This window comes from Aulostomus chinensis, chromosome 14, assembly GCF_037954235.1.
Source record: "Aulostomus chinensis isolate RoL2024-O1b breed Wild chromosome 14, RoL_Achi_v1.0, whole genome shotgun sequence".
Classification (NCBI taxonomy): domain Eukaryota; kingdom Metazoa; phylum Chordata; class Actinopteri; order Syngnathiformes; family Aulostomidae; genus Aulostomus; species Aulostomus chinensis.
In genome coordinates, this window is record NC_141333.1 from 6,803,291 (window position 1) to 6,820,030 (window position 16,740).

Genomic DNA, 16,740 nt, shown 5'->3' on the forward strand with positions numbered 1-16,740 from the left:
GCTTGCCATGGATAATGCGGTTATCTGCTTCAGGAACCGAAGACCTTCATTTGCTGAAACTGGAAACAAAATGGCTTGTTTTATTTAGAAAGAAGATGGAAAGAGGGAGTGCATAAAGGTCCGGTTTAGGGTAAATGAGCAATGAAAGATCAAGCCTTACTCAGGTAGGGTCCCGTGTTAAAAATGTCGAGCTTGAACTGAGCATGATTAGTCTGTTCAGAAACACAGAATGTTTCTCTGCTGGTAGAAGTACAGCGCCACTAAAAAGCATGATGGCATTAAAGCTCTGACAGGGTGTGAAAATGTGTGAAATGAGTGATAATAATTTAGTTGGATATGCAGAGTGACGCTTAAGGACGCGCTAATGAGTGTGAACATAGCATTGTTCTTGCTTGCAGACCTGGACTTCATCTCCTGTTCTCTCCCTCTAGTGTATCACTCCATCAGTAGGTCAAGGACAGTGTTACTGCCAGTAAGGAGGCCATGCAGAGCGTGGTTCTCCCCTAATCCCCCTTTACCTCCATCTCTCTCTCTCTCTCTCTCTCTCTTCCATAAACACACACACACACTCACCCAGAACTGAGCTGTTTCACTTCTCCCAAAAGCCTCATGTCTGTTTGTTAGCCATCTCATTTATGACTGCAAGAGAAAAGGACAATGTGTGTGTCTAATGAATGAGAACTGTCAGACTTCTCTTTTGTAGCGCATATAATCATTTTTGTTTGGCTGCCTCACCTCACATTTCTGTATTCTGCTCAGTAGAATGTGGGCCACTACAGGGTGACTTACAAAGTACATCAGCAGGAACACTTTTCAGAGAAACAGGGGTGACCAGGGTTGAACTTTCCATCAATGGAAATCACTGACATGAACACAATTAGTTTCATATTGCAGGGCTTTCCTGAAATTGTATGTTTTAATATGCAAAAGAAGGACTTTCTGATTAATATGTGCCAACTTTCTTTACTTTTCCAGGACAGAATCTGAATGTTGGAAATTACCAGTTTAGACTGGAAAGTTTGGTGTCTGTAAGTGGATTTTTGTGGATGCACTCGTCTAAAAGACAACATCATGGAGGCGAAGTCTCGCCATTGACCTGTTTATGAAAATATTGTCACCTGCCATGTCTTAATGTGTTGCTATCTTGTCAAATCAAGGTGTGAAAACAACTGTCAGAGTCGCTGAGCAGTAATTTACTGTCTCATTTGCTCTTCATTTGCAGGGATGTGACAGTAGAAGCTGTGAGTGCAGGGACAGGTACCAGGTACTGGCTGGTGCATTGAAATGATGGTAGTCCAACAACTGTACAGTATTTCAAGTTTAATTTAAACTTCTGGGGTGATTCAAATGGGATTAAATAGAGTTGGACACAGAGGAGCCGGTTTGAAGGGGATCTCTTGAGCAGTTTCTCCTACCTTTTGGGAGTCTGTGTGTATGATTCCTATCAGAGCTCACAGCACTAGCTTCCAGTACCAGATCTTCGCTTGATAAAGCCTTGGGATATCTCAACGCATGCTTGTTGCGCATGGCCGCTCACAAACTCATGCTCCTTACCTTTTGTCAGTGACGTACATGACACTGACTCCTAATTGTCCTTCCCAGTGAAACAATGTGGGGAGATGGCATACAACGCAAATGTGACAAACTAAAAAGGACTTTTCTAGGACAGTGTTTACTGCTACATGACTGCAAGCAAATGAAGCAAAAGACTTAGACTGACAAAAAGTGAAAGCTAATTCATCACTCCGTTGCTACATCGGAGCAAAGTGTCCTGCAATGTTTTAGACCGATGAACTTACTAGACAGATGGGCAAATATGTGATGAGTTAATGATGCTGCTATTCACGCCAAATCCTTTTTTCTTGGTTGCGTTTCTGTCATTTTTTTTTAGTTTCCACTCTTGGGTCTATATTCCCTGACCAAAGTCCCCTAATGACTCTGTGTTGGTTTGACAGGTTGTTTTTTTTTCTCAGACTCACTGTGACTAACACTCATGATGCCGTAGCTGCAGAGTACATTTCAGGAAGTAAAGTTAAAGAAATTCCTGTTTCTGTGTGTCATTTTCGAACCATCTCTGGATTTAGCTGTATGGACGATGCACTGTATTATACGCTTATTGTACGGGCTGTGTTGTGTATCCTAAAGATGGTTTGGCGTTAATAAAATGCTGTGCTTTCAGCTTTGACAGCTTTTAGCAGTACCAGTAAAACAGATGCAATAACGTTGAGCTGACTGTACCCTCAGTACAGCCACTTGTCAGTGAATAACGGTGTTTTGACAGTGTGCTACCTTGGTCGTTGTTCTGAAGCTGCTATGCTGCGTATGTGCTAGTGTCTCTTATCAGGGGCAGACTATCACATTCCTTATCAGGCTTGTTCTCCCAGGGCAGTTTGCCTTATTGAAGGGCATGTGTGTCTCACAGCAGTAGTCCTCACAGGAATTGGCCCTGGGCTTTGATGCTGGGAAACTGATCAGACTCGCTGGAATAGTCGGGTTTTCATCCCCACAGAGGGAAAAGCGTAGCAGAACAGGACTCGAAATGGCATACAGAGTGATGCCAATGTAGCAAGTAGGAAGATGTAATGAAACGACCTTGAACAGGAAATACAACAGCTTATCCTTCCGCCTACGTGTGATATATGATATGATCTGTCAAAACCTTAAATGCTGAATCAGCGTCACTAAGATGCGATGAAATGTCAGCGTGTGTGTTACTGAAATCATGGTCATTCTAAAGCAGTTCAGGTGTTGGCAGGTTGTCCAGATCGTCTGTGTGCTGAGCCCAGTGGCTGCAAACATCAGTTAGGAAGTGTTAATTAGAATTCTATTCAAGTAGTTTGGCGGAAATTTCAATGAAACAAATTAGAACATAATAGAACAGCGTGAAGGAATGAAGTGAAAGTAAAAGATCATTACCAAATGGAATGTAAAAGGAAATGGGGCGAAACAAACTGGAATATTATTAAAAAAGAAAACATCAGCAAGCAGTGTGGTTTGCTCATCTGGTAAATTGTGCGGCAGAGACTGTTTAAACTCCTAAAAATAGCATTTATAATGTCTTGTTAAGTGCCAGTGTTGTGAAAAACAAACTTTTAGCTTAATTCAACCACACGAAAGCACAGGTAAAGTAATAAAAGAACGCCAGTGTCATAGGAGGGAGGCATGTCTGCGGGTCGTCCAGTTTCTCTCCACTGTCAGTGTCTGCACACCGGATAGTCGATGAGCTCCAACATTCGTGGTTCTGCGATGTATATTCCAGAAAATATGAAAGAAAAACTTTTTTTTTTTTTAAGGTTTATTTTTATTTCACCGTGCAAGAAAACAAGGTGAAGGTTAAGCGGCAAGTGGAAAATACATTCAAAATCAGTTCAAGAGGAGGAGAAACCAGTAATATCTAGGAAGAGTTACCAGTATCACCTTGTGTTCTGTTCATAAATCATCAACACAGGCCGGGTTTAATCTACATTATTGCTGCTTCATTCTTTTGTATATGCCTTAGTAGTGTTGTCTTTAAAGATCTTATGACAGCTGTCTGCAGTCTTCATTATTATTTTTTAGATACATAGTTTCTTAAATCTACTGAGAGTAAAAAAAAATTTGAGTTAAGTTGTTAGAAATGTTTTTCGTACGTAAATTCAAAATTTGTGTTCTTATTTTTTTTTAGTAAAATGATTTATGATGTAGAAAAACCGTGAAAAAATTCGTCCCGGTTTGGCAGTTTTAAGTGGTTTCAAGGAAGAGGTTGGAGATAAAAGATTTGATGAAGCTGAGATTTTCCTAGTCTGTTTCAGCATGTTTTTCTTTTTTTTTCAATTTGAAGGTCTGTAACCTGTACCATGTGCTTTCACCAAGAAATGGACGGAGAAAAAACTCTCTCGCTCCCCCCTCCCCTTTCTCTCTCTCTCTCTCTCTCTCTGAGCTCAGTGATTTTAAAGGCTAGCCAGCTGATGTTGTGTGGGCTGCCTTACATGGCCTTCACTGATATGGAACGTGTCTGCTCCCTGAGTACATGAGGGGGCTGGACGGTGGGTAGTCAGTTGGAAAAGGGAGATGTGTACATATTAGAAACACCTCGACTGATGTAGATTCGGTTTGCTTTGTCTTAATAGAACAGCCTGCACTGAAATACTGTTAAGAGGGTAAAATCAATCTCTTAATCAGTCGGTGGAGTTGGTAGAAGAGTGTTGGAACTTCGTTCTCCTGATCCACGATTAGTCACCACCAATGTCAATGACTGGAAACTTTCTTAATATCCTCCAACACTAAACTGCATCTCACTCACCAACACAGGAGACATTATATTCAACATAAAATGGCCACCCATTCAGTTGCTTTCACATTCTCCTTCCTTGGTCGCAGCTTTCCATTCATCCTGTTTCCAGAACACGCAACCAGAACCATCAAGTTGACCTGTTAGTCATGATCGGACCCATTCATTATGCCTACATTCCGACTGAAATGACGCCATAGAAATATAAATATTTATACATACAACAATATCCACTCACTCATCCATAGTCATGAACAACGAGGCCCTCTAAACACTCTCGGGTAAAATGTGATCATTTTATGCAATCCATTACAGTTCATTCCTTTGTTTTCAACATTGAATTGACGCACAGTAACATAGCCAGCATCAGCCGACAGTGAATAAAAGAGATTTTATTATTGTGAAATTAGCTGACAATGTAGAACAAATGCATCGGGGTTTTTTTTCTTGCCACATTCAAGCACAATACATATGAAACCTTTTCATTTGCTCAACACAAAACTATAAAGGTTTTGCATAGAACAACACTGGAAAGCAACGTAACGAGAGAGTAGGAGGAAGTAGGAGGAAGTGGAAAAGATCATGTTAGAAGAAGGCAGATTATACAACCACAATACTCTGATCAGGACGAATTCAGCGTGGCTGCGCTTCAGGATAGAACAACGCCAGTCCAACGCGTCTGTTCAGTGATGACACGACAACTGGTTTACTGTTCGCCCAAGTGATCCGTTCACGGTGGCGATGTGTTGAGCGATGCACCTCTTTAAAATATGTTTTCACAGTAGATTCGACCTGTTTTGCTTATAGACATTTTTGTCAATGCAGGTGCGTGTCTGCCAAACCGCTAGCAGCGTCTGTTGGAATTATTAAGGCTCAGACAGGAGGCGCACATTTTACCACGCTGTCTCGTCTCTCTCTGACGTCTCACTTCATCACTTACTGTCACTAAAAGACAACGATTTTTCTCCATTCTTTGTTTTTAAAATCAAATTCCAGGTTTGTTTCTTTGACTTGCAGCGTGTGAGTGTGTCTTATTTGGACTTGAGTGCTGCATGAGACAGCAGAAAGCTTTTTATCCTAACAAAAAGAAAATTACCCATTACAGACAATTAGTGCAATTGGGAAGTCTCCCATCAACTAGTTTGTCATCAAGTTAAAAAATTAGTTGAATCAGTATGTGAATCAATCAATCCATTAGTGTTCGGAAGGTGTTGGTTCCTCGCTCTGACTGTGAGATTTATCCTGTGTTTTGGTGGCGTCTTGGCTGAAGACCTCCCTGTCTCTCTCTCTCTCCCTCTCTCCTCATAGGAGGTCCATGAAATTCTGAAAGAATATGAACTGAAGTACTGCTTCGTGGATCGTAACAAAGGCACAGGTAAAACTCTCTCTAAAGCAAACACACATTAACGTTGCTTTATCAGTTCTTTGATGTGTACATGCAGCATCACACATCCATTACAACTGCACTGTTATAGTGTAACGCATGTTCTGCAGAGGGGATGTCTCTGAATCCAGTGAACCTGTGACTTCAGGGCACCAGTAGTGTTGGGTTTAGGATGGTGGCCAGGTACACAAATAAAGGTCTGACCTTATGTAGGACATTTTATCCTCAGATTTATTTATTTTATTAGATATTGTAGTTGTAACTACTAAACCTGTTTTTTGGTGTTCATGTTAGCACTGTAGACCCGTTTCATTAAATCCTATTAAATGTCACAGGGTTCTACGTGGTCTAAGCTGGACTCCTGTCATTTTTTTTCATGACTATTATTAATTTCCCGTTGCAGCCATATTGGATAGTTGGATTTCACTCAATATCTCTGTAAAATACCTCGATAATTTTGTGTGCCGTGAGACTGAATGGGTTTACTAGTGAGTGGGGAAGAGCGGTTAGATTGACAGGACCCCCCCCCGGCAGTTGTGGCCAGCTGGCCCTGTCTCGTCCTTATTGTTGTTGGACATGTTACGAGCAACTGAATGTATTCCCCAACCGTCATTACTGAATGCCTAACTTTCAATTTGCGACGTGTTCCATTTTGGTCCCTCCATAGCTGTCGAACCTCACAAGTAAAGTGCCCTCACTCCCCCAGCCACCACATAGACACAATCAGAGTAGACCCCCTGACCCTGCAGTGTGTCCCTTTCCAGGGAAATCTTACATAGCACCTATTTTTAGTCTGTGCAGTCAGCACCTGAAACATAACGCTTTGAAAAGAGTTAGAGGGGAGGCATAAACGGCTGAGATATCAAAGCAGCAGCCTGTCCAAAAGGTTAATGGTGTTTCAGAACAAATGAGCGTCTGATGAAACACAGGCCCTCATCGGACCGGCAACCACTGTACTCTGCTAATTACACCATTGCGGTAGTGTCAGTTGTTTAGCTCTGATGTGTTATGAGGACTGGGACAGGGATCGTGTGTTACTTAACCCTTTGAGGGCTGGCTTTATTCTTGAACCACTTTTGACAGCCAAAGAAGTGGTTTGGCCGAGGGAAACCTGCTCTAGACCAAAACCAACACAACCTATTTGCCCCTGAGGGCTGGGAGCGCAATTAATGTGATCTCAGCCAACGAAAAAATCTTTAACATAATTCCCATTCAGAGCGATCATGACAGCAATGCTTCGGACCAGTTTTGTTTGGATGCCAGTGTAAGCTCGCCGAGCCAGGAGCAACATTTAAAATCCACCATGGCACACGGTGACATAGAGAAGCAGCTCTCTGGTGCCTGCAATGGCTCACTAGCAGGTTTACAATCTCTGGACGAGGTATTGAAGACAAATCTCATATTCCTAGTATCACTAGCATACATTGTTGTGATGCTAGTCCCTCGTGATGCAGGTGATATCACTGCACTCCTCTGCATCTAATGCCGAACATTTTTGTCGCTTTCTGTCTCAATTCATGCTTTTTTATCTCTCTGTCTTTCATTCCTCCTGAGAAGCTGCTACCCGACACTGTCGTGATCTCTGCTGCTGTCTCCCCTTTGCGTTATCTTTGCTCATTTCGGGTTCCCCATCGCTTTCATCGTCCCCTTACACTCAAGCCACATACCTCTCATTTCATTTCAAGGACTTGTCTGAGTAGCTCATTAAATTAAGGTGCAGAGGAATATACAAACATCTTCAAAGAGTTTTGTCAGTGACCTTAGGTGAGAGTGACATAGGCAGAAAGGGTTTTCTTTTAATTAAATTTTCCAGGTTATATTGTCTGAGTTGTTGTTTTTTTCTTCGAGACTCTGAAGATGCAGCAGGAGTGTGGCTGTAGGAAGCTTTGTAAGTCGGCACAGCTCGCTAGCTCTTCATAGGAGCTGCCGATCCGTGTCCAGGGAGGAGGAGTAGCCATAGGAACAGGCTGAGAAACACCAGGAAGTCAGTGAAATACCTTCCCTCATCAAAATTTGCTAGTTAGATCTTGAGTGAGTGGAGTCTTAACACAAATGGCTACTAGATCTTAGCGTATTGTTGAACATTTTTGAAAGGGAATAGCTTATTTGCATATGTTGTCACATCTCTGCATTGCTGCGGTGTGAAATACAGATGGATGCCAGGAGCTGAGTCTCTCCACTACCACAGATGTTTGGCATTGTGTGAGGTTGTTGTGTCAAGTAGCAAAAGTTGCTTACCTAAAGTAGGAATAATACCAGAAATATAGGGGGGGAAAGCAGCAAAAAATGTTTGTAAACATGATTTTACTGTCTGCTAATAGATTTAAAACCATAGTTGCATATAATACCACCAATTTAAATTAGGATTCACACAAAAACAGGCAAATGTAAAGAATTTAAACTGCTATGTGACTGCGGTGTGCTGCAGCGACTTCTCATCATCTATGTCAAGTGGCGCTCCATCAGATCTTTAAAAGCGGTGAATTAAACAACCGGGAGGAACACTGAGGTGCGACATCCTTGACATTTTGTTTTCTTAAGTAGAATAAAAGCTGAAAGGTGAAGTAGCTTCCTGCCTTTCTCCAGTCCCAAACTCTGTTTTCAAAAAAGACAAAAAAATAAGCTCAAGGGATTCTAATTAAATGTGTGTTTTACTTCAGCTCATACCATCAGGGAGTTCCTCGTGATCTGAGATACCAAGTGAAACTCAATAAACCTTTTTTGGGATTTGTTTAATTCCTGAGCACTGCTGGAGTGTGTCTTGTCTGACTGGATGTGGACGAGCTCCTGCTGGAACAAGAGTTAAACTCGGTGACACTCTCAAAAGTACACCTCTCTGAGATCAGCACCAAAGGGATGTTGGGTTGGGATGCAGCCTTGGCAGACAGGGTTCCCTCTGGTGTGTCTGGTTGTGTGTATGTGCATGTGTTGGGAGATCCCCGACTGCTTCAGTTAGAGGTGGAGAAGATTGATTTCAAGCCTGTTGCTGTGTGTGTGCATGTGTGTGTGTGCGTGCTGAGGGATTTAATAGTTTGCCTTGATCCAGTATCCCCCTGGCTTTTCGCCTCCCCTCTTAAACCAAACCCACTCGCGTGTCCAACTTCGGGTCCTGCAGGTTTACACTTTCACAGTGTGTGTTTGCGGTAATGTATACTTGCCTGTGTGTTTATGTAATGTCATACTGAAAATTGCTATTCATAGTTGTTTCTGCACGTTTTGGAGAGTAGCGTTGGATGTGTGTTTGCGTGCGTGAGTATGTCTGTGTTTGTGTGTGTGAGACATGGCAGGCATTGGATCAGTTTTCATGGCAGCCGGATGACATCATTCCAACCAACTGTTCACAGCCTGACTAACTCTCTCCGTCCTTCCTTCCTCTGTCCCTTTCTTCTCCTCAAGTCCCAAAAACACTTGGAAAGTAAAGGCAACCGCTGAAACAGTTTTAAGAGGAGGAGATGAAATGTGTCAAAAAGTTCAGATTTTAAATTTCTAGGCCAAACTTCCTGCAGTGTTCAGGGCACTCATTAGCATAGAATCAAAAATAGAAGATGCAATCAATGAAGACCTACAGACTCTGTTTTTATGAGCCAGAAGTGTTTACAGACTCACCGTCCATTGTGAGAGAGAAAAAAAGAATACAAAATTAAGAATTATGACCAAAAATGCCATAAAAAAAAAAATCCAGATCCAGGCACTGAAGATAATGCCTGAAAAGTAAAAAAGGGTTTTATTTTGATCATCTACAGTTATTCAAACACTCAAATGTGTGTCAGCATGAGCCTTAAGTGACGCACAAGGAAATTATTCAATTATTTTTATTATTGTTCCTTTTTGTCAGGGCAGCGGTGGTTTGAAGGACACCGGCAGGGCTTGTTTCTTTCTTTCTCTGGAAATTGTTTTTAATATTTCCCTTAAAAAATTGAAGAGAGTAACTCAAAATTGGAAAAAAAAAAGTCAATAGGAAAATTAACTCAATTTAGTTTGAAATAATAAGAGATTAGATTTTTTAGAATTTCCAACAGTATTAGTTTCTAAAAGCGTAATTATTTTTTCTGTGACATTGATTTCTTAAAGGCTTTTCAAACCCCTGCACGCAAGCAAAATCCGTGTGATTATTCAAGCTTATTGCTGCAAAACACTTGGATGGGAGCGTTTCTGCATTGGTTCTTGTAGGTGTCACATGACTCTGCTTACACAGGAGGGTTTGAGATTGAAATGTAACCTTTCATTCATAGAATCCAGTAAGACGAATTTGTGTGTTTACCTCTTGTTGATTAAGGGACACAAAATGACAGTCTGGAATATTAAAGGCTATTTGATCTTTGCTCAGTTGAAGCTGGGCAGAGATTTGCGCTGTGTTAGCGTGCTTGCTGATCGTCTGTAGGTGGTGCCGCGCAGCCAGGATGGCATGATAAGTACAGGTTATTGGCTTGAAAAAAAGCTGATGTTTTGTTTTGTTTTTTAAAATCACATTTGTTCAAGATGTAATGATTCAATAAGTCAGTATATTTGACAACATCAAATGTTCTTCCTGCTGAAGGAGATACACTCCCACATACGCTTCTCTGCTTACTAGAAAGACCGTTACTGGAAGCTATTGTGGAAATAAAAGATATTTTACGGAGCGATGAGGTCTGCCCTCTTTTTAGTATGCAATAAATAAATAAATAAAACTAAAACACACACACCCCACCCTTTGTGCACTGAAGTAACACTGTATGTGATTAGGAGATGAATGTTGGGTCAACATTCAGGTCCATGAAGGGTTTGAGAGCAAATCAGGAGCCAACGTTGGATTGGTGTGGGTTGTTGTTATCTCAGCAGAAGCTTAGAGCAGGAGATGAGGATGGTCGGAGGCACAAAAAAAAAAAAAAAGGAAGGCAGATATTCTCGCTATAATCAATCTCAGTCTCTTCCCTGAGCCTTCGGGAGAGAATTGCCTCACAATCAGCTTTCTTCTGGTCAGGTAATCTGTAGATCTCGTAGCTTGCTTGGATGTAATTTGTTCAGTTCGGTGATGTGGTGATTAGCAGGTCAGCGGGGTCAGTCACGTCTCTCCACTAGGTTGAATTAAAGTATTTAATTTTTAATGAAGTTGAATTATTTGACTAAGAGTGATGTTCCATGAGGAGATCTTTCCTCAAATGAAAACTGGGAACACTTGAAGAATGCCCACCCCTCCACTTGTAAATGGATTCTTCTGATTATAGAGAAAAATTCCCCCAGGCACATTTCTTATTGCAATACTTGGAAATAAAAGCTGTGTTTTTGTCATTGTGATGAAGAAATATAGCAGAATTATCGCATTATCAGTCAAATTAGCCCAATATAAAACTGGGTTTTATATCGTATTACATAGCGCTCTGCTGTTGTTATTTGCCCAAGGGCTTTGCAATATTCACACAATGAAATATTAATCATACATAGGGAATTGAAGTTGCCTCTGTTAAATTTGTGAAGGATTTCCATGCAGTAGTTTCAGTTCCTGATTTCAGTTCAAATTAATCTTCCAGAATGTCTCAGGGTGAAACAGATAAGTACCCCGTTAGAGAATATGAGGTCTGACATGGAAAAACTTTGTTCTTATTGATAGATGATGTATTATTGTTTATTTTTAAAAACAAAGGGTAATTACAGACCTCTAGTATAAATAGGCTACACTATAGAGTAGACCTTAATACTCCACAGGTGATACAAAGTAATCTTACATTTTAATCACCAAACATCACCTCTGGTATTCAAGAATCCACTGCTGTCAAGCAAGTTCATATCCAAAAACGGCATCATTCCTCGAGGGAGCAGAGATTGTCTTTGTGTTTTTGTGTGTGAAGAGAGACTTTTATAATTGGTGTGAAATGCGCACGTATTCCCTGAGCTCAGTGTATCACATATGCAGACACAAAAGCCCAGTCAAGCGTGCATAAAAGAGGACAATTCTTCAAACCCCGAGTTGGGCACTTGGGAGTTTTGAATGGGACATGATGTGTTTGTGTGAGTGTGTGTCTCTTGAGTGTTTTAAAAGAGTGGGAGGATTTGCCTCCTTCTGACTTTGACTCCTTTCATTCAAATTGTAACCCATGTTGAAAATTAAACTTAGTTAAATGTCCCATTCCTGAATAAAAACCCACAGTGTGTCCATAATCATATTAATAGAAATATGTGAGCCACACTCAACCCTTTTAGTAACTCATGGTACTCAATTTTCACCTCCTTTCCTGTGTGTAGTAAAGGAGACCACCATGATAGACTGTTGTCCTCTACTCTGGGGTGTTGTTATTCTTACGTGACAGCCTGGTAACTAGTTAGTGGAACCTCTCCTGGCTTCCTGTTTCTGACCTCTGCTCTTATTGAATTGTACTGCTTGGAACAGTGTCGACATGCTTCTGCACCTCATGACCATATCAGTTCACTGAGCCAGCCTCCACTGTTGGACTTATTAGGTCATACTGATGGGAGTGTTTATGTGTCGGAGTCTTTCAGTGTGCCCTTCCGTGCACATATCAGTGTTAATGTGCGTGTGTGTTTGTGTGAATCTCTGTCTCCATTTGTGGCTTTGCTTCAGGCTGTTGCTTCGACTTCTCAGCTAATAATGATATTTCCTTGAACGCCCATCCTCCTAGCATGCACACGTACAAACACGCACACACTCACACACACGCACACGCACACTCTGGTTTGTCCTTCTCTCCTTATGTGTCTCCTGCTCTGTTGATGTTTAACCAAAACAGTTTTTTTATAGCCAAGATATCTTGTTCAAAGGTATCCAGTCCTCTCACCATTCTAACTCCAACTTCTTTCCTTTCAGTCATTCTCACCATGAGCAATTTGAAGCCCCTCTACCGTTAGACAGCCTTTGGTCCTCACTTAAAAATATGAAATTGGTGATGTCATTTTTGCCAGGAACTGTACCAAACAATCATGCTCCCGCTTGCCTGGTGAACTTTAGACTGGGGCATATTTTAACACCCCGGTGGTTCCTGTGTTGTGAAACATTTTACCTGCTCCAAAAAAATCGATCATTTGGAAGTAACATTTGGAATTTTGAGACAATATGTAAATTAATTGTGCAGGACTGTTTATCATTATTATAGCCTGTGCATGTTTGATTTTAAGCAGGTAAATGTTAGAAGAACAAGCCCACATCTACTTTCTGAGTCCTGTAAGTGTCATTGCGATCATATAGTGGAACTCAGCAGTGCCGCGAGCATTAAGGACTCAAGAGATTGTCAGAAATCAGTGCTACACTTGATTCTGAGCAGGTTCTGAGTTTGTATTGTATCCACAGGAGAAAATCACAAAGTTAAACACACTTAAGTTAAGAAAAAAAAATGCCCTTGAGTGGGTTGACTGAGCTTTTTATTCTCCTTTAATGCAAAGCACTAAGGGAATCAGGGAGCGATCCCCAGCTGGAGTAATTCAAGGAATGTTTGCAAGACAGTTTCAGAAAACCATCAGAAAGTAAAACAAAAATATTGATTGTTTTGACGTGGGGGGGGGGGGCATGTTGCTGTCTTTTTCTTGTGTTTGGCTGCCGCTGCAGATGGATTCCAGTTTGTAAAGAAACTCTGTAGAGCACTGATTACATGATGGGAGCTATCATAACTCCTCTCTCGTCACTTATTCATATTTGATTGTGCACTCGTGACACGTGCGTGGCTCAGCTAAAGATTTATGTGAAGATCACTTTGTACTGGCATATATTAGGGGTGGGACAAAATAAATATAGTACAAAATATTGCTATACTTGCTCGAATGAAACAATATGATACACAAATTTATCCTGTGGCCATTTTGATGAGTTGTTTATTGTGCATGTGTGTATGTCTGCGTGCGCTAAGCACTAAGCTAAGATTCTGAGCTTTGCCGAGCAATGCCCACATACAATGCCTCCCCTCACTCACTTGCACATCATTCTGTATCATAGATTCATATTCTTACAATACAGTGATCATTTAGAATTGCTGGATATCTGTAAACCCCTGTTTTCAGCAGCGGCCATAGTGGCTGGGTCGCAGCTACTACTTGCTAATGCTAATGTTCTTGCACTAGCATCACTGTCTGTTTTTGATCAATCTCCAATTTAGAGTCCAGATCGTTAATAAATCTGAGATTGTACCGTAAACTTTGAGGCATGCGTTCAGATCTCTGCTGCTACTCTGACCATCAGGATGGCGGACAGGCTGCTCCACAGATGCACACGTTTACATACGTACACGCAGACAGGCTGACAAAGCTGTTTGCCAGCTTTTTTAGAAACCAGCAGCGGTCTGTCCATCCATCCACGCAGCTATACAACCAGCCATAGTGGGCCTGGCTTTTTGCCACCGGTCCCAAGCGCAGCACAAGTCCAGAGGTATGTGTACTAGTTTGACAGTGCTGTGGAGCTGGGGATCTGGAACACAATGGTGAGGGTTATGCTGGGAATCCAGCCTTTCAATGGAGCCCTTTGTGTTTGTCGCTGCACTTCAGTGATGAAGAACACACGAACACACATGCAGGCAAAAAAATACACTGAACTGTCACTTTGGGTGTGTGTGTGTGTGTGTGTGTGTGCGTGTGCGTGTATGTTTGTGTGTGTGATGTATAACTACACACACTGGCCGACACGCATGGACTCATGGTAAAGCTGATGCTCACTGAGTGGTAGGACCATACATCAGTGTCCAGAATTGTTCTGCTTTCTTTTTGTCTCGGGTCATCATGAAGCTCTTATTTGTTCTTTTTTGTTCGCCTCTTTCTGAGGTGTGCATCAATAAGCTATTCTCTCTTTGTCTTCCACCACCGCTTTTGAAAGATTAATATTTCTGTCTTTGCATACCAGTGCTTCTGTTGGTCTGTTGTTTTTCTTTGGTAATAATGTTCCTAAATCTCTGTCTCTTTGCTGTTTTTGAGATCTGGAATAGTCCAGTTCGTTCTGAATTTCTTCATTTCATTCTTACACTGGGAGGAGCCACGAAATGCTTTGCCACAATTATATAAGAGGTCCTTAATATAAAAATCAACATTATTTTCCTCCTAAAAAATCTGAGGAAGACATCGAATCTTTAGGCAGAACAACATAAACTCACATTTTAAATATCCCACTTCTTATGAGTAAATAATGTACTACTTGGATTATTGTTGAAGTATTATGACACATCCTTTACATACGTATTGCAATTTAGATACTCCTGGTAGAGCAGCAAGAAACGGTTGATAAATCAGTTTGTGAAAATCTATAACTATTCTGACAACTGCCAAATCCTGTCTCAAGCAAACATAAAAACATGTTTTCCAGAGTTTGCAAATAATAATTTGCTGCTGCTTTACTTAATATCAAATATCACTGTGACTTTTTTAAGGTTTTGAAAAAAAAATACCTTTCCTCTTTTCTTTTCTTTTTTTACATCACAACATGATTAGGTCATTATTGTTATTATTAACTCATGTCAGCATCCATAATTATGCACTGAAACGCTGAAAAGGATCTTTCCGAGATCTCAACCCACTCGTGTGACAGGACTTCTGTTTCACCACACATTTAGAGCAGTTATTCAAATTAGGGCATTAGTAATTGGAGTTGAGGTTTGCCTCTTCAGTGGAAGAAGGCACTTGTGAGTTTTTGTTTGCGTCTGTGTGTGTTTGTTGTTCTCCCAGGACTGCTCAACACCAGCTAACAGAACCATTATGAGACTCAACACTGCTCTTCTTCTATTTTCTCTTTTTGTTCTCCATCTTCCTGTCTTAAGTGACAGCGGCAGAGTCTGTCTAGTTGATCTAATTGCTTCCCTGGACAGCAGCTTGTCACCGCTCTGTCCCCCTCTCTCTTTCTCTCCCTCTCTCTCTCTCTCTCTCTCCCTATCATCATCTGTCCATCTGTCTCCTCATGAATCACTAAATGTAAATGAGCAGAGGCCACACAAATGTGATGGAGCTGACATCTTTGATCTCTCTCTGTCTCTCTTGCTCTCTCCCTCTCTCTCTTACACACACACACACACACACACACACACACACACACATCCCGTGTTCCTGTACCTCTTGCTGTCAGACTGAATATGTCATGTTTCACAGTTGTGTACTTTCGTTTTTGTGTCTGTGTGGATCCATTTTTTTTCCTCAATTCTAACAGCATTCATGGGGCCCATTTCACTGTGGGTATACAATGAAGTGAAAGCATCCCCCAACACACACCTCAGCCTCATTATGACTCCGAGAGTGGAGATGTTGATGATAATTGTGATGGTTCTCATTCCTTTGACTGCTCCCATCAACTTTATTGTTTCTTTCTTGTTTTTTTGTTTTTTGGTTGGGTTTTTTTTTTTTTTTGCTCATAACAAGGCCACTGTCTGTGTTGAGGCTGTAATTATGTAATACCTGAGAAGTACACATGAAACAATAGACGACACTGGGAGCAGCCTTATCGTTCCTGTGACATATCCTGTAAACCTCTGCATGATTGTAATGTCATACCAACTAACTGCTTTGTTATTAATTCTACAATGTCTACCGCAGGACAAAGAGTCCCCCTAAAGACGGTCACTGGTGGTGTTTGATGATGTGGTCGTTGCCACGTCATTTCCAAATCTCTGCGTCGCACTGATAGACTCTTCCCAAAAGTGAAATGATCATCATAAAAATTCTAATTCACCGTGAACACACGAAATGCAATTTTGCTGTAACTGTATCAATGTAAAATGAATATTGTGTAAGTGTAATATTGCATCACTGATGATCAAAAAATGACTGAGACAGAAAGGAACACTGCACAGAACAAAAGGGGCAGGGAGGGAGCTGATAGGATGAGCGACACGGCGAACAGGGCTGTGGATGACAAGGAAGCCTGCCCTGACGAGACAGAGGCGCTTACTCACAGAAGGCGGGGAAACAAACAGAGGTAGGATTTATAAAGATAATCAAGGAACGGGGGAGGAGAGATTTTAAAATAAAGCAGGAAATAACAAAAATAGTGTTGAGCAAGTATAATACAGGAGAATCTGCATGGACACGCTGAGCGGAAACATTTAGCAATACAGAAAATCAAAACTCCATGATCGAAATATCGAAACTGAAAAGTAACACTAGGCTGATAATGAATACATTTCACTGT

The 16,740-nt window shown here is 41.2% G+C and overlaps 1 protein-coding gene across 1 annotated transcript in view; it reads left to right on the plus strand.

Annotated features, from left to right (window-relative positions):
- Positions 1–16,740, plus strand: part of raver2 (ribonucleoprotein, PTB-binding 2) — a 66,337-nt gene that overhangs the window by 13,221 nt on the left and 36,376 nt on the right. Inside the window, exon 2 of the mRNA XM_086225077.1 lies at positions 5,579–5,645. Coding sequence (XP_086081203.1) covers positions 5,579–5,645 — 67 coding nt within the window. The remainder of the gene's footprint in view (positions 1–5,578; positions 5,646–16,740) is intronic.